At 41.7% G+C, this 27,101-nt stretch overlaps 2 protein-coding genes across 2 annotated transcripts in view; one reads left to right on the forward strand and one right to left on the reverse strand.

Moving 5' to 3' along the window:
• Positions 1-1,581: 1,581 nt before the first annotated feature.
• Positions 1,582-22,393, reverse strand: RAB39A (RAB39A, member RAS oncogene family). The gene is made up of 2 exons (XM_066247506.1): positions 22,167-22,393; positions 1,582-2,673 (listed from the first exon to the last, which is right to left on the reverse strand). Exons 1-2 carry the CDS (start codon positions 22,391-22,393, stop codon positions 2,247-2,249), a joined length of 654 nt encoding a protein of 217 aa, XP_066103603.1. The 3' UTR covers positions 1,582-2,246.
• The window catches only part of SLC35F2 (solute carrier family 35 member F2), a 125,776-nt gene continuing 120,991 nt past the window's right edge, over positions 22,317-27,101 (forward strand). The window contains exon 1 of the mRNA XM_066247497.1: positions 22,317-22,447. Within this exon, the coding sequence (XP_066103594.1) occupies positions 22,383-22,447 (65 nt within the window). The 5' untranslated portion in view covers positions 22,317-22,382. The remainder of the gene's footprint in view (positions 22,448-27,101) is intronic.

A 27,101-nucleotide genomic window follows, 5' to 3' on the forward strand; every position in this document is an offset into this window, starting at 1 on the left:
TGTTGCTTTCCCTATTTACAAAGCTTTCTCATGTGATTCAGTTGATTCTCAAAATAATTTCATAAATGGGGTTTTTAGCTTCATTTTAAAGATGAGAAAACAGATGCTTAAAGAAGTTAGGTGATTTACTCATGTACAAATACTATACAGCAAAGGCAAGCTTAGAACCCAGTTATTTTTTCTTTTATTTCTCCTTAAATATTCTTTCTACCATACCACTTTGGTTTTCAAAAAAAAATTAAGCTGGCCTGACCTGTGGTGGTGCAGTGGATAAAGCGTCGACCTGGAAATGCTGAGGTTGCCGGTTCGAAACCCTGGGCTTGCCTGGTCAAGGCCCATATGGGAGTTGATGCTTCCTGCTCCTCCCCCCTTCTCTCTCTCTTCCTCTCTCTCTCTCCTTTCTAAAATGAATAAAAAATAAAAAAACAAACAAAGTTTAAAAAAAAAATTAAGCTAATACAGTTTAACAGTAAAAACCTCATGATTCCAAAAAGGCAGCTTCGTGGTGCCCCTTTGAAGAAATGGTTTACAGAACAGAATAGAAATGTACGTTATAAAATATTTGACATTGTCATCAAAAATGTTCCTTGTAGGAGGGGAATTTAACCAGTAAGTTAAAAATTAGGAAACTCAAGTCATTTGCCAGCCTTAACTCATTATTTTATCTTTACTTTTACTGATGAGATGCAAAATACAATTTGAATGCTAAATGTTTCAAACATCTGATTGATTTTCCTTGTCAAGAGAAATCTTTCTTACATTTTCCTTGTATTGGAAATAGAGAAATTTAGAAACTTACTTGGACAAAAGCTATTATTATTATTATTATTATTATTAGTGCGAGAGAGACAGAGAAAGCCTGGAAGGGAGAGAGATGAGAAGCATCAACTTGTGTTGCATCACTTTAGTTGTTTATTGATTGCTTCCCATACATGCCTTGACTGGGGGGCTCCAGCCAAGCCAGTGACCCTTTGCTTAAGCCAGTGACCTTTGGGTTCAAACCAGCAACCTTTGGGCTCAAGCCAGTGACCATGGGATCATGACTATTATCCCACACTCAAGCTGGTGGCTCCGTGCTCAAGCTGGTGAGCCTGTGCTCAAGCTGGGGTTTCAAACCTGGGAACTCAGCATCCCACCTCAACTCTCTATCCACTGCTCCACCATCAATCAGGCCAAAAGAAGCTATTATTAAAAAATTCCTTATTTGGCCCTGGCTGGTGGCTACATGGATAGAGCATCATTCCAGCCCTCTGAGGTTGCAGGTTCAATCCCCAGTCAAGGCACATAAAAGAAACAACCAATGAGTGCAAAACTAAATGTAACAACTAAGGGGAACGAATTGAAGTTTCTCTCTTTCTTTCTCCCTTCCTTCCACTCCCTTCCTCTCTCTCTCTCTCTTCAATCAATGGGAAAAAAAACTTAATTCCATATTTACCTATGGAATAGGTAATTTTGGCAATAGTTCAAGGTAAATTGCATTTACTTTTTTGAAAATGTCAGTATATAAATAAATTTGTTTTTCTTGTCTAAATAAAGACAGTATACTACAACATCAAAACATTTGCTAATAAATGGTCCTTTGTTTTTATTGTTACAAATATTTGCAATAAAATATTTTGCTTGGGTCCTTGGATAGCTTCATAAAACAATGTTTTCAGAAGCAATAAATCAGAGAACAAATGAATATAAAAAATTTTCTTATAGTCAGGCAAAATTAAGGGAAGATAAATATTTAAGAGAATGGTTAAAAACCTGGTACCTTAAACAAGGAACTGCCATTTTAGTCCTAGTTGATACCTCTGAGATTGTCTAATTTATAAATGAACAGTGCACTTTTAAATCCACTTTACTATTCAATATTAACAAATTAACTCAAGAGAATGTAATTCCTGATAAAATCTTTCAGACTATACATGCACACAAAAATAAATCATTTCAAGCTGTCAAGAAAAATGAATAATATTGACATATTTGGACATTAAGTTCAGCTATATGCTAACAAATAAGAATGGGAGTAATTTGGTAGTTTCAAGAAAAATTCCGCTTTTCTTGATATTTTAGCAAAATACTCAATCTTGTAGTGTAAATAAGCACAGTGCTCTGAATCAAATACTTTACAAAATAGTGTTAAAATGGGCTTATCACTTTTTTTTAATGCCTTCATTGCATCATTTTCCTGTTAAGGTCAGTATTTATCCTGAAATGACATCAAGTCTGTTCTGGTTAGTTCTTTGGCATGTTTGAAGTCAGCAGAAGCACTCTTTCCTAGGCTTCACTGCTTCCTCAGAAGAATGCACAGTATTTGGAACAAAACCACTTTTAACCCCTTCCCAGCCATCCTGAATACAAATCTCTCCCCTTTTGATAAGTTCATATATGTCTCTTGTCAAGATAGTGAAGGATTCCTCAACATTTGTTGCATTTTTTGCTGAGGTTTCTATATACTTGATACCACAGTCTGCAGACAGTTTTTTAGCTTCTTCCCTTGTAACTTGACGTTGAGAAGCTAAATCACATTTGTGTCCCACTAGCAGAAATACAATCCGAAATGGCTGTACGTGCATTTTTGCTTCTTCTAGCCAATCTTTCACATGTTCAAAAGATCGTCGATTAGTTATATCAAAAACTAAAAATCCACCAACTGAGTTGCGGTAATAAGATCGAGTTATTGATCTGAAAAAGAAATAGAAAAAAATGATTGTAAAAAGACAAGCTGTTCTTATTCCCCCTTTTCAAACAATGTAGCACCATAATAAAACACGAAGATACCTTAATGCGATTTAAGTATGAAGTGTTGTAAGTGAACAAAAATATTCTGTGAGACTAATATACAAGCCAGTTTCAACCACTGACAACAAGTTATTTTTAGATAGACAAATATACACTTACATGGTGTGTCATCTTGCACTATTTTAGGATTGTTTTTATTTTTAAATATCTGAAAAAATAATTATTACATCATTGTAGTTAAAAATAGGCACACTGAAAGATTTAGTAAAGGTCAGAGGTTATTACCAGACCTTAAGAATCTCCCCCAGTCATTTAATTAAAAAAGACCCTCTCTATCAGCGAATTAAAAAACAAGGGCAGACTTTTTACAGTGTTAATTGCAGGTACAGTCCCATGCTATACCTATTCAAGAAACAAAATTGTTTGGAAATGGGATAAGGTATGCTAATGATTTTTTGCCTCTCCAGATGTAGTCTCCTCTCTTTGGACTTCAGGAAGCTGACCCTTTTTAGAAAGCTTGCCCAAACTCCCTTGCCATCTGGCTTGCAGTGGGGTTCAGCCAATGGGAGGTGATTGCTGGAGACTGGAAGGACAGGTATTGACACCTCCCAGCCCCCAACTGGGCTGAGACTTGACAGTAGTTGTGTTCCTGTGTCCAGTCAAGTCTCCTGTTGGGTAGTTCCACTCCTGTGGCTATGCCTTTCACCAAGTTCTGGTGATCTCACCCCCTTCCCCCTGTTGGCCAGGTGGCTTCCAACTGTTGCTGTCCTTGAGTGCGTCACCATCCTTTGTAGGTGCCCTTGACCTTTCCCACATTTCTATAAATAGTCACTTCATTCAACTCTTCAGTTAACCTTTCAAGTGTGCCATTTTTTTCCTGACAGAATCATGAAGCAGGGTAGCAAGGTCATATACTGGTTTTTGGGTTTTTTTTTTTAACTTATATTTATTGTGGTAATACTGGTTAAAATTATACAGCTTTCAGGTGCCCAGTTCTGCAACCCATCTCTGTACACCGTATTGAGTATTTACCACCCCAAGTCCGGTCTTTGTCCATCATCATTTATCTCCCCTATGCCTTCCTCCATTTCCTCCCCAACCCCAGCAATCACCATGCTGTTGTCCGTGTTCATGAGTTTTTTCTTTTTTTGCTCAATTCCTCCACCCCCTTCACCTAGCCCACCCCACCACCCCACCCCACCCCGACAGCTGTCAGCCTGCTATCTATGAATCTGACTTTATTTTGCTTGTTAGTTCATTTTGTTCATTAGATAACACTTGTCTGTCTCTGACTGGCTTATTTCACTTAGCATAATCCTCTCTAGGGACATCCATGTGGCAAAAGGTAAGATTTCCTTCCTTTTTATGGCCGCATAGTATTCCATTGTGCAAATGTACCAATGCTTTTTTATCCACTCATCTACTGATGGACATTTGGGCCATTTCCAAATCTTGGCTATTGTAAATAATGTTGCAATGAATATAGTGGCATATGTTTTTTCAAATTAGTATTCTGGGTTTCTTTGGCTAAATTTCCAGATGTGGAATTGCTGGGTCAAAAGGTATTTACATTTTTAATTTTCTGAGGTAATGCAATCCTGCTTTCCACAATGGTTGTACCAATCTTCATTCCCACTAACGGGTGCAGGAGGGTTCCCTTTTCTTTTCTTTTTTTTTTAAATTCAGCTTCTGTTTTATTAGAAAGGAGGGTTCCCTTTTCTGCACATCTTCACCAACACTTGTTTGTTGCTTTATTGATGATAGCCATTTTTATATCTCACTGTGGTTTTGATTTGCATTTCTCTGATGATTAGTGATGTTGAGCATCTTTTCCTATGGACATATAGTTTTATATTTCTTGCCTTTACATATGTTGTTTTCTCTAACTAGAATGTCTTCTTTTTTAATTTAGAAATTAAATTTAATGAGCTAACATTGGTTAATAGGAACACATAGGTTTCAGGTATACATCTCAATAGCATTTGAACTATTTGTTGTGCTCCATGCCCATCACCCAGAGACAAATCCTTTTCTGTCACCATATATTTGGCCCTCTTTACTCCTCTGCCCTCTGGAAAGCACTTCAATTTTGTCTAGACCCCTGAGCCTCAGTTTTATGTCCCATCTATGTGAGGAATCATATAGTTCTTAGCTTTTTCTGATTTACTTATTTCACTTAGCATAATATTCTCAAGGTCCATCCATATTATTGCAAATGACAATATTACATTCTTTATGGCGAGTAGTATTCCATTGTATCTATGGACCACATCTTCTTATTCAATCCTCTATTGAAGGACATGTAGTTATTTCCATGTCTTGGCCACTGTGAATAATGCTCAGATAAATATGGGAGTGCATATGTCTTTGCATACAAATGTTTTCAAGTTTTTGTGGTAGATACCCAGTGGAGGAATTGCTGGGTCATATGGCAATTCTATTCTTAATTTTTTCAGGCACTGCCATACTGTCTTCCATAGTGGCTGTACCAGTTTACATTCCCATCAGCAGTGAATGAGGGTTCCTTTTTCTCCAAATCTTCTCCAGCACTTGTTATTACCTATCTTGTTGATAACAGCCAATCTAACAGGTGTGATGTGGTATCTCATTGTAGTTTTAATTTGTATTTCTCTAACAGCTAGTGAAGATGAGTATCTTTTCATATATCTGTTTGTTGTTTGTATTTTTTCATGAGACAAGTGTGTCTGTTCAGATCCTCTCCCCATTTTTTAATTGAATTGTTTGTTAGGTTGTTGTTGAGCTTTGCGAGTTCTTAATATATTTTGGATATTAATCCCTTGTTGGAGCTGTTGTTTTTGAATATTATCTCACATTTGGTTGGCTGCCTTTTTTTTTTTTTTACAGGGACAGAGAGAGAGTCAGAGAGAGGGATAGATAGGGACAGACAGACAGGAACGAAGAGAGATGAGAAGCATCAATCATCAGTTTTTTGTTGCGACACCTTAGTTGTTCATTGATTGCTTTCTCTTATGTGCCTTGACTGTGGGCCTTCAGCAGACCGAGTAACCTCTTGCTCAAGCCAGTGACCTTGGGTCAAAGCTGGTGAGCTTTCCTCAAACTCAACCTCAGAGTCTTGAACCTGGGTCCTCCACATCCTAGTCCGATGCTCTATCCACTGCGCCACCACCTGGTCAGGCTGCCTTTTTGTTTTGATGTCTGTTTCTTTTGCTGTGCAGAAGCTTTTTAGTTTACTATAATCTTCTTCATTTATTTTTGTCTTTACATCTCTTGCCTTTTGGGTTAAATTCATAAAATATTCTCTTTGGCCAAGGTCCATAAGTTTAGTGCCTATGTTTTCTTCTATGTAATTTATTGCTTCAGTTATTATTATTGTCAATGGCTGTATAATACAGTAGTCTGTGAGAAAGTTTTAAAAAAATATAATCACTTAAGAATCTCTCTGGTTGGGATTATGAGGAGAAACAGGAAAGCAGAAAAATGGCAAGAAAAGGGAGGTAAACTACTCATTTCACACTTCCACAACAAATAGTACTTGTGGTATCAGGCCACAGAACTGAGCCATAATTTCAGCAATAAGGATAATGAAAGTTGAGAGTATCAGATAGCCCACTGTCCTGCACAACGATCTTTGATGCGTCAGGCAAGTAACAGATGAGTTTGCTGAAGGGTGATCTCAATGCTCAATATCAGTGACAACTTGGAAACTGAGTCACATGCGATCTCTGGCTCATATAACACTTAGCGCTTTCCTTCCAATAAAATAAATTAATCCAGTGTAACAAATATTAAGTGATACCTAGCATTTTCTGGGCACTATGATTGTTAGGTATATAGAAATCTGCCACTGTCTTTAGCAGGCTGAAAATAATGCAGTTAATTTAAGTTGCTGCTTTTAAAACAAAAATTGAGAGTTAATATGTTATTGTTTGCTACTCAACTTTATATGTGTGAATGTAGGCAAATGTACAGTGCCTTAAGAGAAACCTATGAATGACACATTGATAGCTTCAATTTATTCAGCACCAACTCTGCAGCATTTATTTGCCCTTCTACTTAATTTTCCATTAGTATAATTTATAAAAAACATGCTTTTGTGGTTGAAGACTTATCAAAATGCTTGTATTTTAGGCAGAGGCATATTTTATACTGTAGGAAATATCATGTTTTCTAGTGCTTTGTATTTAATTTTGAATATATTTGGAATACAGTTGGCAAATAATTCTACAAAATAAAATTACGGCCTGACCAGGTGGTGGCGCAGTGGATGGAGCATCGAACTGGGATGCAGAAGACCCAGGTTCGAGACCCTGAGGTCACCAACTTGAGTGCGGGCTCATCTGGCTTGAGCAAAAGCCCACCAGCTTGAACCCAAGGTCGCTGGCTCCAGCAAGGGGTTACTCGGTCTGCTGAAGGCCCGTGGTCAAGGCACATATGAGAAAGCAATCAATGACCAACTAAGGTGTTGCAACGCGCAATGAAAAACTAATGATTGATGCTTCTCATCTCTCTCCGTTCCTGTCTGTCTGTCCCTGTCTATCCCTCTCTCTGACTTACTCTCTGTCTCTGTAAAAAAATAAAAAATAAAAATAAAATTACGGTAAAGTCTATGCAAGTATGCTATCAAACAGCCCTTATCTATGTTTACTTAGAATAAAGGGTCTCAATAAAACATCTGCCATTTTCTATATAGTAAGTTGATCTGCAGTTTCTGCATGCAGGACTGGATATTAGGTTTAGAATTCTGATATGATTAGGCTTCAGATTCATATATAGTTGTCCTAGGGGGTAGATTTTCCCTAAAAACAATTGGGCATTCCTGCTGTCAATCATTTAGGACAGTGCTTTCAACCTTTTTCATCTCATAACACATATAAACTAATTACTGAAATTCTGCTGCACACCAAAAAATATATTATGATTTTTGCCAATCTGACATAAAAAAGTATAATTTTTATTCATTCACATTGTACAGCTATTGTAGTGTTGGCTATTGTCATTTTTTTTGTGACAATCTAAAGGAAAAGCGGTCGGTGCTTCTGACAAAATAGATATTGCATGTTTTAAAAATTCTTGTGGCACACTGGTTGAAAAGCACTGATTTAGGGCCCTGGCCAGTTGGCTCAGTGGATAGAACATTGGCCCCGGTGTGTGGACATCCCAGGTTCGATCTCCAGTCAGGGCACACATGAGGAGCAAACATCTGCTTCTCTCTCCCTTCTCTTCCTATTCCCCTCTTGCAGCCAGTGGCTCAATTGGTTCCAGTGTCAGCCTGGGCACTGAGGATAGCTCAGTTGGTCTGAGAATTGGCCTCAGACGTTAAGGATAGCTTCGTGGATTTGAACATTGTATCTAGATGGGGGTTGCCCAGTGGATCCTGGTTGGGGTGCATGCAGGAGTCTATCTCCTCTCCTCTCACTTAAAAAAGAAAGAAAATCATTGATTTAGGGGAAGAGACAGGCTTTCAGACTGAAAACTAGAATTTGAAAGGCAGCTTATAGAGGGGAGGGGGAGTACCTATCTTTCTTTGGACATCCTCGTTTGAGTCAGCATACTTAGATCCCTAGAGTTCTTGAAGGTATTGTAAGAAAGTAGGGAACAGATCCTAAAACAACTAGGTAGGTAGGCTCCCTGTAAAGACTTCAAGAGTTGATGATGAGTTATAACTCTTTATAAGCAATTATATCTTGTTGCATGTTACTTTACATCCATTACCTTCTGGGCTTTGAAAGTCTCACTGAATGTATGGATGACTTAAAGTAAGGGAAACAATTAGGGAAGAGCCCTGGCCAGATGGCTCGGTTGGTTGGAGCATCCTCCGGATGTGCAGAGGTTGCTCTCTCTCTCTCTCTCGCTCTCTCTCTCACTTCCTCTCTCTAAAATCAATAAAATAAATTTTTTGAAAATTAAGGAAGAGGAGAAGGGAGAAATAAATGGATTATAATCTGGTCTCAAGTGTGTTATGGAAAGATTTTATTTATTCGTTTTAGAGAGAGGAGAGAGAAAGAGAAAGAGGGATGAGGGAAGTGGGAAACATCAATTCATAGTTGCTTCCCATATGTGCCTTGACCAAGCAAGCCCAGGGTTTTGAACCAGTGACCTGAGATTTCCAGGTTGATGCCACCACAAGTCACGCCTTTTAAAAATTTATTTATTTATTTATTTATTTATTTATTTTTAGAGAAAGGAGAGAGAGATAAAGTGGGGGTAGGGAGCAGGAAGTATCAACTCGTAGCAATTGCTTCTCATATATGCCTTGACTGAGCAAACCTGGGTAGTTTTTTGTTATTTTTTTCTTCATTTTTTGAAGAGAGAGAGAGACAGACAGATAGAAAGGGAGAGAGATGAGGAACATCAACTCATGGTTGAATCACATTAGTTGTTCATTGATTGCTTCTCATACATGCTGACGGGGTGGGGGAAACAACTCCAATCAAGCCAGTGACTATGGGGTCATGTCTATGATCCCATGCTCAAGCCAGTGACCCCATGTTCAAACTGCTGAGCCCATGCTCAAGTTGACAACCTCAGGGTTTCAAACTGGGTCCACAGCATCCCAGGTCGACACTATATCCACTGCACCACTGCTTGGTCAGGCTTTGATTGTATTTTTTTTAAAAAACCCTTCTGGTTCTGTTATACCTAGAAAGCTACACTATTAGCAACTCCTATTCCATTTTCCAAGATTAGTCTTCTCTCAGAATCTCTCCTTCTCCCTGCCTTAACTGAAACCTGCTGGTCCCTGAGAACACAGATCTCGCTGCAGCATGCTCAAGTTGTTCATTAGGATGAAGAGGAGGTGACTTCTGCCTCGCCAATGCCACTTTGAGATAATTATTTCTCTCCCAACCCTGTTGTAAAAAAAAAAAATCCCTTGCTCCTTTGAGGCTTATGCCATCTGGCTCTATCATCTGTTGTTGTCTGCCAACTGCTAGGTCATTCTCTATGTACTGAAGACTAGCAGTTACCTTGCCCTTTCTTTCCATCTCAATTCCTGTCATTCTGCTCACTGATTTCAACATTCATTTAACTGTTTCATGTCATCTGTTTCTTGACTTCCTCATCTCTAATGAACTCTCCCCTCCATTCTACCTTTCTCATCCACTCCCTTTCATCATCAGAAATGCTCACTACCTCCCAAACTGCAAATTTAATCTTTTTGACCAAAACTTCACAGCCTGCCAGTATGTTTTTACTGTGATACTTTATTAATTTCATTAAGACTTGTAATCCGCCTGACCAGGCGGTGGCGCAGTGGATAGAGTGTCGGACTGGGATGTGGAGGACCCAGGTTCGAGACCTCGAGGTCGCCAGCTTGAGCGCAGGCTCATCTGGTTTGAGCAAGGCTCACCAGCTTGGACCCAAGGTCGCTGGCTCGAGCAAGGGGTCACTCAGTCTGCTGAAGGCCTGCGGTCAAGGCACATATGAGAAAGCAACCAATGGACAACTAAGGTGTTGCAACGAAAAACTAATGATTGATGCTTCTCATCTCTCTTCGTTCCTGTTTGTCTGTCCCTATCTATCCCCCCTCTCTGAAACCCATTGACCAAGTCTATCAATTTCTATTGATAAATACCCTACTATCTTTACCTCCTTCCATATCTTAGTTCTCTGAAACATCACTACAATTGTTTTCTTGGAAGTATCTCAATCCCCTGACCCCTCTCCCTCTGCCATATTCATTTGGGAAAACTATATCTGGTTCATTCCATTATGCAGCTGAATGTTTTTGAGGAAAATCACTCAACCAGGCAGGCTGGTGTCTCTATGAATTAATTATAACCAATCCAACAGACACTCAACACTGCCATGGAATACTGCTGGTATGAGGAGAAAGTCATCTTCCTATTTCTTCACATTTAGGTTTATACCACAGGAAGAAACAGAATTTCCATCTGACCTTCCTCTTTCCACAAGAAAACTGGAGGAACATTTTACTTCTCTTATTAGGTTCCTCCATAGAGGGAAACATGGCTGCTTTGATTGGAGTCTGTTTCTCAGGCTGCTGGCAGAATCACAAGGACTCAAGGTTTGCACTCTTGTATAGCATCCTTTACTCTCTTCCACTTTCTGAATCCTTGGTATTGGTTTGCTAATTATAAGAGGCAGGTAGCTGCTGTTCTATGTTTATCACTGAATACCCAGTGGTTCTTAACTGCCTGGCACATAGTGGGCACTCGGGACATTATTAGTGGGTGAATGGCTGTTGGGGAAATGTGAGAAATGGCAGAGGGAGTAAGAAAGTTTAGTGGACTGAGATAGTAGCAGTGCATAAAGAAAGAAAGGTGCTGAACACTAGGTCACTAAGTTGTAATGAGCATGTCACTGTTGGAGAAGGATGGATAAATTAAATATACATGTATGCATCCGAAATATACATCCTATGAAAATATGGTAGCCAGTGATCTCTGTGACATTTCTTTTGGGGAGGGGGATTCCTTAATCCAGGGCATGCTGACAAAACCTCTCCAAAGACAAGTTCTCTTATTCCCCTACCAAGAAGAAAAAGAGCATAATACTTGGTGGAACTTTTTGGGTTTTGAAGGATACTGGTATAATATTTGGATATACCTCTCTGACCCATTAAGTGGGAAGCTCAAAAGGCTACCAGCTTTAATAGAACTGAATGCAAGGGAAATCCCCTTCAGCTGGTCCAAGCTACAATGCAAGCAGCTCTGCCATTTGGCCCTTGGTGCACCAGGTTTAATGGTGTGCCTGCCTGAAGTGCCTATAGCAGACTGGGATGCCCTGTCAAGCCTGGGGAAGGTTCCACTGGACAATTAAAGAAGAAGCATTTTGGAATAAAGGCAAGCTCTCTTTGTCAAAAGCTATTTCACCTTTGGGAAATAATTTGTGGCTTACAACCTTTTTTTTTTTTTTTAAGTGAGAGGCAGGGTGAGAGAGACAGAGAGATAAAAACATCAAGCTGTTCCTGTATGTGCTCTCACCAGGGATTGAACTGGTAACCTCTGTGCTTCTAGATGACACTCCAACCAACAAAGCTATCTGACCAGGGCTTACACCCTTTCTTTGATAAGAGACCAAATGCCTGGCTGTAGAAGATCAAATGACTGCAATCTAAATGTTCATCACAAGCTATGTGTTCTCTCACTCACCAGGCTGGAACTTTGTCACCAAGCAAAAGTCATAAGTATAGGTAGGAATAGGGGTGGAACTGGAGGGAACCTAGTGTAACAAGGCTCGGACACCCAGCATGCCTATGCTGTAGGACCCTCTCAATGTATGGCCTTATCTGGATTTTCCTGTAATTAAAGAGGGGGAAAAAAATCCAAGTTTGCCTTACAGATGGCTTGAAACAATATGCTGGCATTGGTCAGCCCCACTCAACTGGAAGTTCAGTGGAAAAGAGAAACTCTCCAATTTGTGGAACTTCTCCCAGAGGAAGAGATAGAGAGATGAAGGTAAGAATCTACACCAATTCATGAGTAGAGGCTAAGTGTTTGGCATGTTGGAGAAAGCAAGATCAGACAGACGGTGATAACAAGGATGTACTGGGAAGCAGTAAGCAGATGGGTCTAGAATATGTGAATATTTGTATCTTATGTAAATATTCACCCCCTCTATAAAGGAGTTCCTAATAATCGGTGAAACAAAACGTCCTGTCCTAGTTAACAGTCAGCATACTTTCACAGAAGTTTGGACTCAAAGTGGTCATGGTAGAAAAACGAAGGATGTGACTGAGCTCAGACTTTCTCTTACCTGGCCTGTCATTGCTTAATATCAGATTTCCCAGGAGCTACTGACACCTCAGATGTAGTACTTTATTCTGGGAGACCATTATGGAGGAGACACTGACATGTCCTCACTGTAACAGACATTTAATCTGGACTCAAATGATACTAGCACCACCATCCATGAACTTACAGAATGCCTGATAGTCACAGTATCCCATACTTTGATACAAACCAAAGACTTCATTTAACAGAGGAAGAGATAGATAAGTGGGCTGATACCATGGAATTCATTGATCTTATCACTGTTATGTAGAAGCATCTTGCCCTGTAAAATTGTGGAATGGGCACTGTTATGCCCAAGTCCAGATTTGTAAAATTTTGGCATACCCTTCAGGATGTCTATGTTCTAAACCAGTGAGGAAAGCGTAGATGGTATTTTTCCCCACAGATAGATGCTGTGGTTTGGAAAACAAGGGATGAAAGTGGGATGATGATGCCTCTCATAATTACACTTAATGAGTCATTAAATTTTTTTTGTTTCTAATTCCTGTAACTATAAACTATGCTGATATAAAGGTTTTAGTATCCAAGGGAGAAATGCTTTCACTAGAGAACTACATGATGCTTCTACTGAATTAACTGAGACTGCCAACTGGCCATCTGGATATTCTCATGGCAGTGGGTAACCATGCAGAAAGGGACAACAGTATTGTGGGGACCACACCGGCCTTCTGTGGTCCTTAATGCCCAGAGCTCCTTGGGGTCTTTTGATTTCTTCCAAGCCCAGTCCCTCCAGTTTCCCATCAAGTCTCTGTGCCTCAGACATGCTTCTATTTACTTTCATTTTTTTTTTCAGAGAGAAGGGGAAAACATGGGGGGAAGGAAACACAAAAGGGAGAGGGGAGAAAGAAAGGGAGGAGGAAGAAGAGGAGGAGAAAAAATAGGAAAAGAGGAGCAGGAAGAGGAAGAGGAGGGGGAAGAAGAGGAGCAAGAGGAAATGAAGGGGAGGAGGAAGAGAAGGAGGAAGGGGAAAAGGAAATGGAGAAGGAGTGAAGAAGAATGAGGGTGAAAGAGGAAGAAATGGAGGAGAGGAGACGGAATCCAGTTACTTCCATTTTTGATTAAGGTGCTCAAATTGGTTTTGTTGCTGGCAATCCAAGACCTGATGGATCCAATCAGAATATATTTTGTAAGAAAAGAATGACAAAAAGCAAACTCACAAATATTTTTAAACTTTAACAATTTCCTGAGGCAAAACTTATTTCCTTTTAAAATTATTGTGCTGAAAAGCATGAGATCATCCCCTCTTCACAATTTTTAAGTGTATAGTAGAGGATTATTAACTATAAGCACAGTGGTGTACAGCAGACCTCTAGAACTTCTTCATCTTCCATACCCAATAAACAGCAGCTCTTTCTCCTCCCACCCCCCTCTGGCAACCATACTTCTTTCTGCTTCTATGAGTGTGACTAATTTAGATACCTCAGAAGTAGAATTATACACTATTTGTCCTTCCTTCTATAGCTGCCTTACCTTATTTTACTTAGCATAAGGTCCTTAAAATTCACTCATGTAGCAAATTAGAGGACTTCCCTTTTTTATGGCTGAACAATATTCAATAGCATGTATATATTACATTTTCTTTATTCATCCACAAAGTTCATTCTAATGTGTATATTTGCTTTAGGATAGAAAAAAATGGTTGCCTTGTTTATGTAAACATTATTAACTTGCTGGTTTCCCTCTTTAATTTTATTCCTGAATTACATAGACAAATGATATTGAGAGCACTGTAGTTTGCTTACATTTACAATGAGTTAATTGATGAGCAATGCATTCAAATGTAAATGATATCCCTTGGTGAATTTGGAATTTTTTTTAAACGAATAGCATGATTACTGAGATTCTGAAAAATGTAAATTACATCTGAAATTAAACAATTATCTAGTTTCTTGGAAGGTGCTAAAAACAGGATCCCTAGAATGTTCAAGATTATTTATACTAGCTAGTTACTTAAATATAAAATTTTATCTGAAAGTGGAAAGATTATACACATTTTATATGCTGTTATGAACTTGGCTGGATGTGCATAGGCCTTTAAAAAAGCAACAAAATGCAGAGCACTTGCTGACTGACTTGTGTAAAATGAACTGATGTTAGCTCCTGGAAACGCCCTTTCTGTGGCTTTGCCAACTGTAATAGGCATTGAGAGGATAGAAGTATTGTACTTTGATGCCAAAGGCTGTTGGCAGCAAGCAGTCTATGAAAACATTTGTCTTGTGAGAACTTCTGTTCATCATTACATTACACTCCTGTTGCCCTCTGGGAATAGTCACCGTGTGATGCTTTATTTACCTGCTTCACCTGCCTTGTAATCTGGGCCTTTTTGACTGCTTTCTGGAGACCAGTTTGTGCCCTTGCCTAAAATTCTGAAACTTGAAGCTTATAACTTGTATTTTTCTTTATACCTACAAACATTAAAATTAGTTTTATTTTATAATTCTAGGATCTTTCCATCAAAAAAATCATTTGTGGTTGTGAAGGCTATATATAATACTGATAAGACCTAATGGGTCATATTCTCTCTTCAAATATGTGAATTTATTCTCCTGACCACCTTGTATTTTCCTTTTATGAAAGATCATCATTTCGTGACAGCAAGGCCTTTTTTTTTTTTATCACCTCCAGCACGCTCTATTTACCTTTTATCCTCCATAGCAAAGAACACATTCTGATAGCCTATACAGTTTTCCCAGTTTATCTGGTTACAGCTTTTCCCCCGTGAGAAGATAAGCTACACAAGAGCCAAGGTTTTTGGAATGCTGTCTCCCTAAGTGTCTAAGTCAGACTGTGAGTCCTACCAATGTAAACGAATAAAGGACCAAATTAATAAATTCAGATTTAGTCACTGTGTACAGCCAGCATGTGAATACTGAGCAAAGGGAAGAATAACAGAGAAAAAAAAAAAAAGCTTATTTCCTTTTGATATTTCTAGTAAGGATCTACGAAGTCAAAAGGAGAAATAGGCTAAATAATTATATACACTATAAGCATACAGGTGAAATGACCTACATTTTTCTAAAAAGCTACTATAAGTTAGAAAAGTAATACAAATTGTTCTTTGCAGTGGATTCTGGAAGATGTGTAAAAGTCAAAATAATTTATTTGGAAATTAATGAGAAATGTTTCTAGCTTCATTAGCTGCCAATAAGGTGATAATGAAAGGATGCTTTTTTTTTTTTTTTTTTTTTTGTATTTTAGTAGAAAGGGTATAACAGACCTCACTTATTCCAATGCTTTCTGGAATGCTTTTGCAGGACAACGATGGGATGATGACCAGCTTCTCATGATTATCTCATTGTCCATATAACATAGTGTCTTCTGTGATCTAACATAATTAAAGAATATTTTTCTTGCATTATACTTCTCCGTTTGTGTGTGCGCGCGCATGTGTGTGTAGAGAACATCCTCAAGCAGCTTCCTAAAAAAGATGCATGGGGTAATATTTTGAAATCTTTCATATTTGATTTCTGCTCTCACAGCTAAATGATAGTTTAGGTATAGAATTCCTTCAGAATTTTGAAGTCATTTCTCCCGTGTCTTCTAGCTTCAACTGTTGTTTTAGGGAAGTCTAAGGCCAAACTGACTCCTGATATTTTTTTTTTGGTGTGGTTTTTTTTTTTTTTGGTATTTTTCTGAAGCTGGAAATGGGGAGAGACAGTCAGACAGACTCCCGCATGCGCCCAACCGGGATCCACTCGGCAGGCCCACCAGGGGCGAAGCTCTGCCCACCAGGGGTCGATGCTCTGCCCCTCCGGGGTGTTGCTCTGCCGGCAACCAGAGCCACTCTAGCGCCTGGGGCAGAGGCCAGGGAGCCATCCCCAGCGCCCGGGCCATCTTTGCTCCAATGGAGCCTTGGTTGCCGGAGGGGAAGAGAGAGACAGAGAGGAAGGGGGTGGAGAAGCAAATGGGCGCTTCTCCTATGTGCCCTGGCCGGGAATCAAACCCGGGTCCCCTGCACGCCAGGCCGACGCTCTACCGCTGGGCCAACCGGCCAGGGCCTCCTGATATTTTTAAATTTAAGTAATTTTTAATTTTTCAACTATACTTGATATACAGTATTATATTACTTTCAGATGCACAACCCAGTGATTAGACATTATATGACTTAAGCGATCATCCCAGTAAGTCTCCCACTAACCTGATACCATACATAGTTATTAGACTATTCTTCACTTTATTCCTTTATTTAAAATAAATTTTGGAGTGTAGTGTTTTCCTTTTTAATTTGTCTCAAGGTATCCTTTTTTTTGTTAATTTAAAAAAATTTATTCATTGATTATAGAGAAAGGAAGAGAGACAGGAACATTGGTCTGTTCCTGTATGTGCCCTGACCAGGGACTGAACTGGCAACCTCTGTGCTTCAGAGCAATACTCTAACCCAGTGGTCCCCAACCCCCGGGCCATGGACCAGTACCAGTCCGTGGGCCATTTGGTACTGGTCCGCAAAGAAAGAATAAATAACTTACATTATTTCCGTTCTATTTATATTTAAGTCTGAACGATGTTTTATTTTTAAAGAAATGACCAGATTCCCTCTGTTACATCCCTCTAAGACTCACTCTTGATGCTTGTCTCAGTCATGTGATACATTTATTCATCCCACCCTAAAGGCCGGTCCGTGAAAATATTTTCTGACATTAAACTGGTCCGTGGCCCAAAAAAGGTTGGGGACCACTGCTCTAACCAACCAAGCTATCTGGCCAGGACTCACGGTTTCTTTTGATTTATTTCTTGATCGCATTGTTAACCCATTTGTTGTTTATTTTTTATTTTTGAGAAAGAAAAACAGGGAGAGAGTAAGAAGCATCAACCCATAGTTGCTTTCACTTTAGTTGTACATTGAGCTTCTTGTACGTGCCTTGACCAGGGCTGAGCCAATGTCCCCTTGCTCAAGCCAGTGACCTTGGGCTTTTCATGCCAGCGACCTTTTTTGGGGGGGCTGAAGCTGGTGAGCTTTGGGATTGTGTGGATGATTCCCCCTCTCAAGACAGTGACTCCACACTGATGAGCCAGTGACTTTAGGTTTCGAAGCGGTGACCTTAGTGTTCTGGGTTGACGGTTTATTCAGTGTACCACCACCAGTCAAGCTATTCACTGTATTCCTTATGCTGTACTTTACATCCCCGTGACTATTCTGTAACAACCAATTTGTACTTCTTAATTCCCTCATCTTTTAGACCCACCTCCCAAGCTCACTCTTATGTGGCAATGATCAAAATGTTCTCTATCTATGACTCTGTTTCTGTTCTGCTTGGTTTTTTTTTTTAGATTCAATTGTTGATATATAAGTATTTGTTGTCATTTTATTACACATCTTTTTCTTCTTTTTAAGATTTTATTTATTGATATTTATTGATTTTAGAAACCAGGGAGAGAGAGAGAGAGAGAGAAAGAAAGAGAGAGAAAGGAAGGAGGAGCGGGTAGCACCAACTTGTAGTTGTTGCTTCTTGTATGTGCCCTGACCAGGCAAGCACAGGGTTTCAAACCTCTGCAGCTTCTTTAACATCACATGTCTTATATCCTCACTTTCTTGGACTTTGTTTTTAATTCTCTCACTAATTTTCCTCACCTCCAACAGTCCTCTGCTATACAATTACTTAACCTTCTCTCTACTTTCATTCACTTAGAATGAATAGAGTCTGTTCATCTACTCTATCAATTCTGTTTTAAATATCACCTTATATTTGCTTTGTTAACTTTTGCTTTCCTTATCACATAGCCTTTCTGTAGCCCCTCCTTTTTTTAAGTGAGAGGGTGGGACATAGTGAGACAGACTTCCACATGTACCTGGACCGGGGTCCACCCAGCAGCTGTCTGGGGTGGATATTCAAATCAACTAAGCTATCCTCAGAACGGGAGGCTGACACTCAAACTAATCGATCCACTGACTGTGAGAGGGGAAGAAAGATGGGGAGTGGGAAGGGAAGAAGGAGCAGATAGTCGCTTTTCCTGTGTGCCCTGACCGGAATCAAACCCAGAATGTCCATAGGGAGGACTGATGCTCTATCCGCTGAGCCACCAGCCGGGGCCAACATTGTTTTAAATGCAAGTTTATGATGGAACATTCTGCTAAATGACAGAAAATCAAGTATTTGTAGGTAGTTACTGAAGTATGTATGTATTTATAAATATATTTGGTAAAGAGCCAGAAAAAAAAAGTATGATTTGTTGTCAGTAAACATTTCCTAAATATCTTTGCATTATTATGGGAGTTAATGTCTGGTTTTAATAATGTATATAAAATGAAGTACTATTTCCATTCTTCTTAAAAGTAATGATCTATTTAGCAGAAGGGTCTTTAAGATCTAACCAATCATCTTTTACTCTCTTGTCAATCAGTTCAGATCTACCTTTTTTTTTTTTTTTTTGTATTTTTCTGAAGCTGGAAACGGGGGATAGACAGACTCCCGCATACGCCCCACCGGGATCCACCCGGCACGCCCACCAGGGGGCGACGCTTTGCCCACCAGGGGGCGATGCTCTGCCCCTCAGGGGCATCGCTCTGTCGCGACCAGAGCCACTCTAGCGCCTGGGGCAGAGGCCAAGGAGCCATCCCCAGCGCCCGGGCCATCTTTCCTCCAATGGAGCCTCGCTGCGGGAGGGGAAGAGAGAGACAGAGAGGAAGGAGAGGGGGAGGGGTAGAGAAGCAGATGGGCGCCTCTCCTGTGTGCCCTGGCCGGAATCGAACCCGGGACTTCTGCACGCCAGGCCGACGCTCTACCACCGAGCCAATCGTCCAGGGCCAGTTCAGATCTACTTTTAAGGAAACAATTAGATACAATAAGATTTTACTACCCATGTTCTTATAGTTGCAATTCACAGTAGATGCTATAAGTTTAAAGCAGAAAGACATGTTTTTATTATATTTATATTAGAGGGATGGAACAAGAGCTGGTAGTACATGCTTTTTTTTTCTTTAATTAAAAACAATTGCCTGGCCCTGGCCAGTTGGCTCAGTGGTAGAGCATCGGCCTGGCGTGCAGAAGTCCCGGGTTCGATTCCCGGCCAGGGCACACAGGAGAAGCGTTCATCTGCTTCTCCACCCCTCCCCCTCTCCTTCCTCTCTGTCTCTCTCTTCACCTCCCGCAGCCAAGGCTCCATTGGAGCAAAGATGGCCCAGGCGCTGGGGATGGCTCCTTGGCCTCTGCCCCAGGCACTAGAGTGGCTCTGGTTGCACCAGAGCAACGCCCCGGAGGGGCAGAGCATCGCCCCTGGTGGGCGTGCCGGGTGGATCCCAGTCGGGCGCATGCGGGAGTCTGTCTGACTGTCTCTCCCCGTTTCCAGCTTCAGAAAAAAAAAAAAAAAATCTCTGCAAACATAAAAAAACCCAACCAAACAAAAAAAACATCAATTGCCTGACCAGGCGGTGGTGCAGTGGATAGAACGTCGGACTGGGATGCTGAGGACCCAGGTTTGAGCATGGGCTCATCTGGTTTGAGCAAAAAAAGCTCACCAGCTTGGACCCAAGGTCGCTGGCTTGAGCAAGGGGTTAGTTGGTCTGCTGAAGGCCCACGGTCAAGGCACATATGAGAAAGCAATCAATGAACAACTAAGGTGTTACAACAAAAAAACTGATGATTGATGCTTCTCATCTCTCTTCATTCTTGTCTGTCCGTCCCTATCTATCCTTCTCTCTGACTCTGTCTCTGTAAAAAAAAAACAACCCCAAAAAACCCACAACAATTTTTAGAGGGCAGAGAGAGAGGGAGACAGGAAGGGGGAGAAAGAAGGAGGAGAGAAATGAGAAGAATCAACTCATAGGTGCTTCACTTGTTCATTGATTGCTTCTTATACTGGGGGCTCAAGCTGAGCCAGTGACCCCTTGCTCAAGCCAGTGACCTTGGGCTTCAAGCCAGAGACCTTGGAAATCATGTTGATTATCCTGCACTCCAGCCAGCAACCCTGTGCTCAGACCCAGAAGCCGGCATTCAAGCTGATGATGCTGGGTTTTGAATTAGGAAGCTCAGTGTCCAGGTCTACTCTATATCTACTACACCACCACCAGCCAGGCAGTAATGCTTTTTTTCTAACCCTGAAATATCTTAGAATTCATTTCTCATTGTGATCAGAAGTGAAGAAATTTGCAATCCACCTTAGAATGGTAAAACTGCAAGGAATCTGAGAGATTATAATGGCTCCTTTATTTCGTAGAGGAGGAATCAGAAGTTTGAAAATTATTTTAAAGGAAGCTTCTTGAAGAGGAAAATTTTTTCTTTATAAAATTCCAGGTATTGTATAATTCAAATCAATAAACTTCAACACCTTTCTGAAGGGCTGGCCTACCATCTTTCCACCTCATATATAGTAAAACTAAGGTATAAGCAAGCTAAGCAGTTCACTTATTATCTCTATGAATCAGTGTCATAGCTGGGAATGGAAGCCAAAACTTTAAATGTTGGAACACTCACAGAAGCAGGGTGATCTCATAGAGAACGGATGCTGGCTGGGGTGAGGGGAAGCCATGTTTGGGAAGTCCCCTCATGGAGTACTTCATTTCACAAGCCCAGTACTTGCTGAAGATTGCAAAATGCTTGTTTATCGATTTGAAGTTTTTGAATAAACACCCAAAGACTACAATATCTCAGACTCCTCTTTTTAAAAAAGTGTTCTCAATCTTAGAAATTTAAAATGTGCTTTGTATCTGGTTCAGTCATAAATACCAGGAAATGCATACAATTTACATAGTTTTTATTTACAGGAGTCGCCTTTGTGAAGTCCTTCTTTCAGGGTTTCAGCTAACATTTAGAAAGAGACTACTCGTTTTGATTCCCTCCTTCTCTGTTTAGAGATGTATATTCTGATGTATAATCACCCTGGAACGTTAAGTATTCATTATAAATAAAATAAAGGAACAGTTCCCAACAAACCTCAGTATATCTCTTTTTCCTATCAAAGCACCACTGATGACAAACTTTTAAGAGAACTCAACTCCCCGCCCCCCAATAAATGAGAACTCAACCTTTAAAAAAACAAAACAAAACAAAACAAAAACCCCTCAGCTGTGCCAGTCCCCCGGAAGATACATCCAGTTGTTGTACACGACACATTCCCACGGGTCATGGCCCAGTATTTCTGATGAGCACATTCGGTGCGGTGAGGTGCTCACACCATTACCGCATCCATCTCCCTCTGAACCACGCTCAACGAGCTCCTGCAGTAACCGGGGCTGGAGCGCCGCTTGCTGTGAAGCTAGAGGGATCCTTCACGAATCTCGGTACCTACTTCGCAGTTCTCCCGGGCCGCGCAGAGGTGAAGCGGCTGGGCTGAGGGGGGAAAAGGGGAGCTCGGAGGAGGGTGGCCGAGTCAGGGTGTGCGCAGCGAGGGGCGCTGAGTGTGGGGAGGTGGCAGCCGGGGGTCCGAAGAGTTGGGGATCAAAATACCACCGGAAGCGGAGAGAGTTGGGGAAGAGCGGGGGCGGTGAGGGTGACCCCGGTTCAGGCGGGTAAGAAAAGACTGAAAGGGGGCGCAGGAAATGGGCGCCAAAGAAAGAAGTGAGAAATTGCGGAGGAGGAAGTCGTCCCTGGAAGAGGAGGGGCAAAGGGGAAGTGAGAATGGAGTGCTTGCACTTTCGGGAGGGAAGGGCCACAGGGCCCTCGGGACCAGGGCTCCGGCGGCCGGTACCGGAGGACGGGGCCCCGGGCGGACGGAGGGGCGGCGCGGCCCCTGGGTTCCCGGGTAGCCCGGCGCCGGCGGCCCTACCTGAACCGCTCCTGCCCCGCCGTGTCCCAGAGCTGCAGCTTGATCCTCTTGCCGGGCTCGATCTCCAGCAGGCGGGAGAAGAAGTCCACGCCGACGGTGGGGTCGCAGGCGGGGGAGCGCAGCCCGGGAAAGCGGCCTTGGGTGAAGCGGTGCAGGAGGCACGACTTGCCCACCGTGGAGTCCCCGATCACGATGAGGCGGAACTGGTAGATCCAAATGGTCTCCATCACTCACGTGCCCCGCCGGCCCGGGGGCCGCTCCACCCTCCGCACAGCCGCGGGGTAAGTGCGACGGCGGGAACTGTCCCTTCAGCACCTCCCGGGGCTCGCCCGCCGGCTTCCAGCAGATTCCTGCGGCTTCGGCCGCCGCCTGGTCCCCGCCCTCTCAGGAGGGGAGGCGGGGCCTCGGCCAGGGGCGGGGCCTCGGCCAGGGGGCGGGGCGGGGACCGCGGCGCGGGGGAGGGGGACAGGCTAGCTGCGCGCGGGCTCCCGCCCCGACTTCTGTAAATCACTCTCCCGCAAAGCTCACTGCGCGCCGATGGAAAAGTGGGTGTGGTGAAGGACGTGACAGAAGCAACAAACAATGAAAATGAAGCAAGGTCTAAACTCCTGTACGGTCAGCCAATGAAAAGTGAGAATCATTTTCTTACAAGCGTCAGGGCGGGCTTGTCAGATTTCGGCTCTGATTTTGGGAGTCACGAAGGCGGTAACTTGGATTTCTGCAGTTGCTGCTTATTTAATAGATTTGACCGTCTCTGTGGCATTCGTTACTTCCCAGATTTCTTAAGATTCTAGTTGCGGGTTCCTGCTCTTTAGCCCTGCTGAGCGTCCCCTCTGAGGCGTTCTAAGGTGAAGGAGTTTGAGAACACTAGGAAAATGGATAGAATGGATGCTTCTCTGTAAAGGGCTTTGGCCGTCGCTCCTGCCACCAGCATCATTTCCTCACTGCTTTCAGTATCACAGGAGAATGAGAAAAATGCAAAGTATCATCTCCATACTCTCTGGGGCTCTCCAGCCAGGGAAAGGAAAGGAGAAAAAAAGTGAAATATTTGGGATGCTGTAAAAGGATCCCATTCTTCTCGGTTTCCATTCTAAGTCAAAAAAATCCAAAAGTGGTCTCAATTTAGCTTTTCTCGTCAGGGATCTAAATAAACAAAAAACAACTGAATTTTGGTTAGATCTTACTACTTCCTCATGCCTTTCTTAAAACCGGAAAATAGCGAAGTCAATGTTTATCTTTTTTTTTAAGGATTTAAAAAAAATTTTATTTAGACAATTTTAATGGGGTGACATTGATCAATTCGAGTATATAGATGCAGAGAAAACACCTCTAGATCATTTGACATTTGATTATGTTGTATACTCATCACCCAAAGTCAAATTGTCCTCCCTCACCTTTTATTTGGTTTTCTTTATGCCCCTCCCCTCCCCCAACCCCCTCCAATGTTTATCTTTTAACACAGTTTTAAAGTATATTTTTGCTAAAATGGACTTTTTAACAATTCTACTTTCTTTTTTTTGGTATTTTTCTGAAGTTGGAAACTGGGGAGGCAGTCAGACAGACTCCCGAATGCGCCCGACCGGGATCCACCCGGCATGCCCACCAGGGGGCGATGCTCTGCCCATCTGGGGCATTGCTCTATTGCAACCAGAGCCATTCTAGCGCCTGAGGCAGAGGCCATAGAGCCATCCTCAGCGCCCGGGCCAACTTTGCTCCAATGGAGCCTTGGCTGCAGGAGGGGAAGAGAGAGACAGAGAGGAAGGAGAGGAGGAGGGGTGGAGAAGCAGATGGGCGCTTCTCCTGTGTGCCCTGGCCGGGAATCGAACCCAGGACTCCTGCACTCCAGGCCGACATCTACCACTGAGCCAACTGGCCAGGGCCACAATTCTACATTTTTTTATACCCAGATTTAAACTTGTACTATAGTTATTATCCTTCCTTTATTTTAGAGGAAGAGTATATGTTTAATTTCCTGCCACCTGTTTTTTTGGACTTTTTTTCCCCAATAGTTGATTTTATTTCATAACATTTATACCTCAAATCTCCCCCTCCCCAATTATTTCTACTCAGCCTATAAATATGCTCAAGTATCCACAATCCTAACACCAAGCAAAATATCTCTCCATTATGCTTCTCCTTGAGATTTTCGCTTCCTACAATATTCTCCTTGTCAAGCATTAGGAAAGAACCATTTATTATCATTCTTCACCCACCAGATAGTCTTCAACAACCCTCTTCATACCTAATACACACCTGTAATTGCTTTTGATAAGGTTGCCAGGGGCTTCCTAACACAGCTGTGTCTGTCCTGTTTGTGGGTTATATGCAAGTACTACCCCGTTTTATATGAGACTTAAGCACACTAAAATTTTAGTATCCAGGGACAACTGTAACAAATTTATTGTCTCACAATTCTGGAGGGTAGAAGTCCAAAATCAAGGCAGAGTTGGTTCCTTCTGAGGGCTGTAAGGGAGAATCTGTTCCATGCCTTTTTCCTAGCTTCTGGTGGTTTGCTGGCAATCTTTGGCAGTCGTTGAACTGTAGGTGTTATCACTCCAGTTCTTCATCTCACATTGCTTTTTTGTGTATGTGTCTCTTCACACAGTGTTCTCTCTGTGCATGACTGTCCAAATTTTCTCTTTTCTATAAGGATACCAGTCAATTGGATTAGGGCCCACTCTAATGACCTCATTTTAAGTTGATTTTCTATATTCAAAGACTGTTTCCAAATGTGGGAGACAGGCTGTAAGCCCGTGATGATGAACCTATGACATGCGTATCAGCACTGACATGCGTAGCCATTTCCCATGACACGCGGCCGCATGCGGCCGCATACCAGAGAAGAATGGGGCCACTTGTTGAGAAGGATGTTTCATCCTCGGCTCCTGCACGGCCAGGTGCAGTAGCCGAGGATAAAACATTTGCTGTAGTGTAGACAGTCTGTGCCGAGGTCTGCAGGCCAAAACAACAGAATTCCGGCACAGAGCATCTAGTTCTGGGACTTCTGGTCAGGCCATTAGGGGATCTTTGACATCACTTCCGGTTGGCAGAGCAGGGAGCAGCAGAATGCCGTGGGGGACGCATCTCTGGGGGCCCTGTGATCGCCATTACCAGCAACCACATAACTACAGCAACCATCATTCAATCTACTGTTCTGGGGTGTTGTGGATTTCTAATTGACCATCATTACTGAGATAAGTGAGGGGGAGGCTGGGACAGGAGAGGGCCTGTGCTATGGGTGCTGTGTCCTGCCATTAGAAATAGCAGCAGCCATCTTAATTTACAAAAGATGCAACTTGCAGAATTTCAAGACAGCATCTGGGCTTAGGTGTTTGTCAACTTGAGGTCAAAGCTTGAGAATCTGGAAAGGTGCCACTTGGAGAATCAAGAGGAGTGCCACTACAAACAGGAAATTTGGAGTGCCTGGAACTGATTACCAGACACTTTTAGAACCCTGAAAAATATAGCAATGGCTTTACTCACAATTTTTTCCTCTATGTACTTTTGTGAGACCTTATTCTCAGCGTTAAATAATATCAAAACCAATGAAAGAAACAGATTGTCAGATGAAGTTAGTAGCACTTACTTGGGCTTGAAGTGTACAAAATACCAACCTTCAATTGAAGATTTAGCCAATGAAATTCAGCAACAAAAAAGTCACTAATAAGCAGATTAAAGAATTCCCCCTCCCCCCTCACTTATCTTAGTACAGGGCATCCCACACAAGTTAAGTAATATCAAGACCAACAAAAGAAACCAACTGACAGATGAACAAAGAAGTCACTGAGCAGGTAAGTTAAATAATTAGTTATTGGTTTATTAAATACAGTTATATATAATACAATTATACATTTTTGTTAAACTATAAATGTTGTGAAATTATGATTTTTTTCTCGAGGTGACATACCACCCAAGTTATGCTCTGTTTTTTGGCGAATTTTGACACACCAAGCTCAAATTATTGCCTATCACTGCTGTAAGTTGACAAAGTCCTCGCAGTCTAAAGGTTAAGCCAAAGGCTAAACTCTTCCCACACCCTCTGATAGTTTTTGCTTCTTGAGGCAATCTACATGCCCTTCCACTTACCCTTTGTTTGTGAAACTGCTAGTTATGATGTTATGCATGATGAAAGGTCATGCACTTTTGAGAAAGATCCTGTTTATACCTCACATATGTGATGTTGTGTTGAAGACTTCCTTGGTTTGCAAACGGCTTTGTTCTCTGCACTATAAAGTAAAGCTGACTGGGGTGTCTGCATTCTTGTAGGTCATCAGCCTACAGAGACCTCCTGATTCCATTCTTTGTCTCTCTATGTTTATTTTTTCATCCCCCACCATTCTCCCTCAGGACCTGGTCAATTACAAGTTGGACTGGTCTGCGGCATCCAAATAAGGTATATTCTGAAGTACTGGAGGTAGGACTTGAACATATCTTTTTTGAAGGATACAATTCAACCCATAATAACCTGCCATTTAGTATATACATTGCTTCCAGAATTAGTTTATTTAACACCTTTGATGACTCTTTAATTCTATGATAAAGTCTAAATACATAATTTTGCCATGTATAAACAATCATAATGTGGTATCTGTAAAGCTAGTAGCCACGGCCACCATCACAGCCTCCTGGCCCATGCAGGTTCGCATTTGATTTGGAGAGACGGTAATGAAACAATGGAGCTAAGAACTGGTGGGCCATTAGCTTTAAACCTATCTTGCATCTGGCAGGCAAGAAATACACACAGTGGGAAAACACTTCCCTTTCCATTCAGGGCTCCCAAAGCCACTGACTCATCTGAGTTCCCTAGAATCAAAGTTTCTACCTCACCAGCCTTATTCACCCATCTCCTTCTCTCTACACAAACTCTGCACAAACTGGCTTCTCCTTCAGTACTCCGCCATCTTGGATGCTTCTCCTCTCCTCCACATGGCCTTT

This window comes from Saccopteryx bilineata, chromosome 1 (assembly GCF_036850765.1).
Source record: "Saccopteryx bilineata isolate mSacBil1 chromosome 1, mSacBil1_pri_phased_curated, whole genome shotgun sequence".
NCBI lineage: Eukaryota > Metazoa > Chordata > Mammalia > Chiroptera > Emballonuridae > Saccopteryx > Saccopteryx bilineata.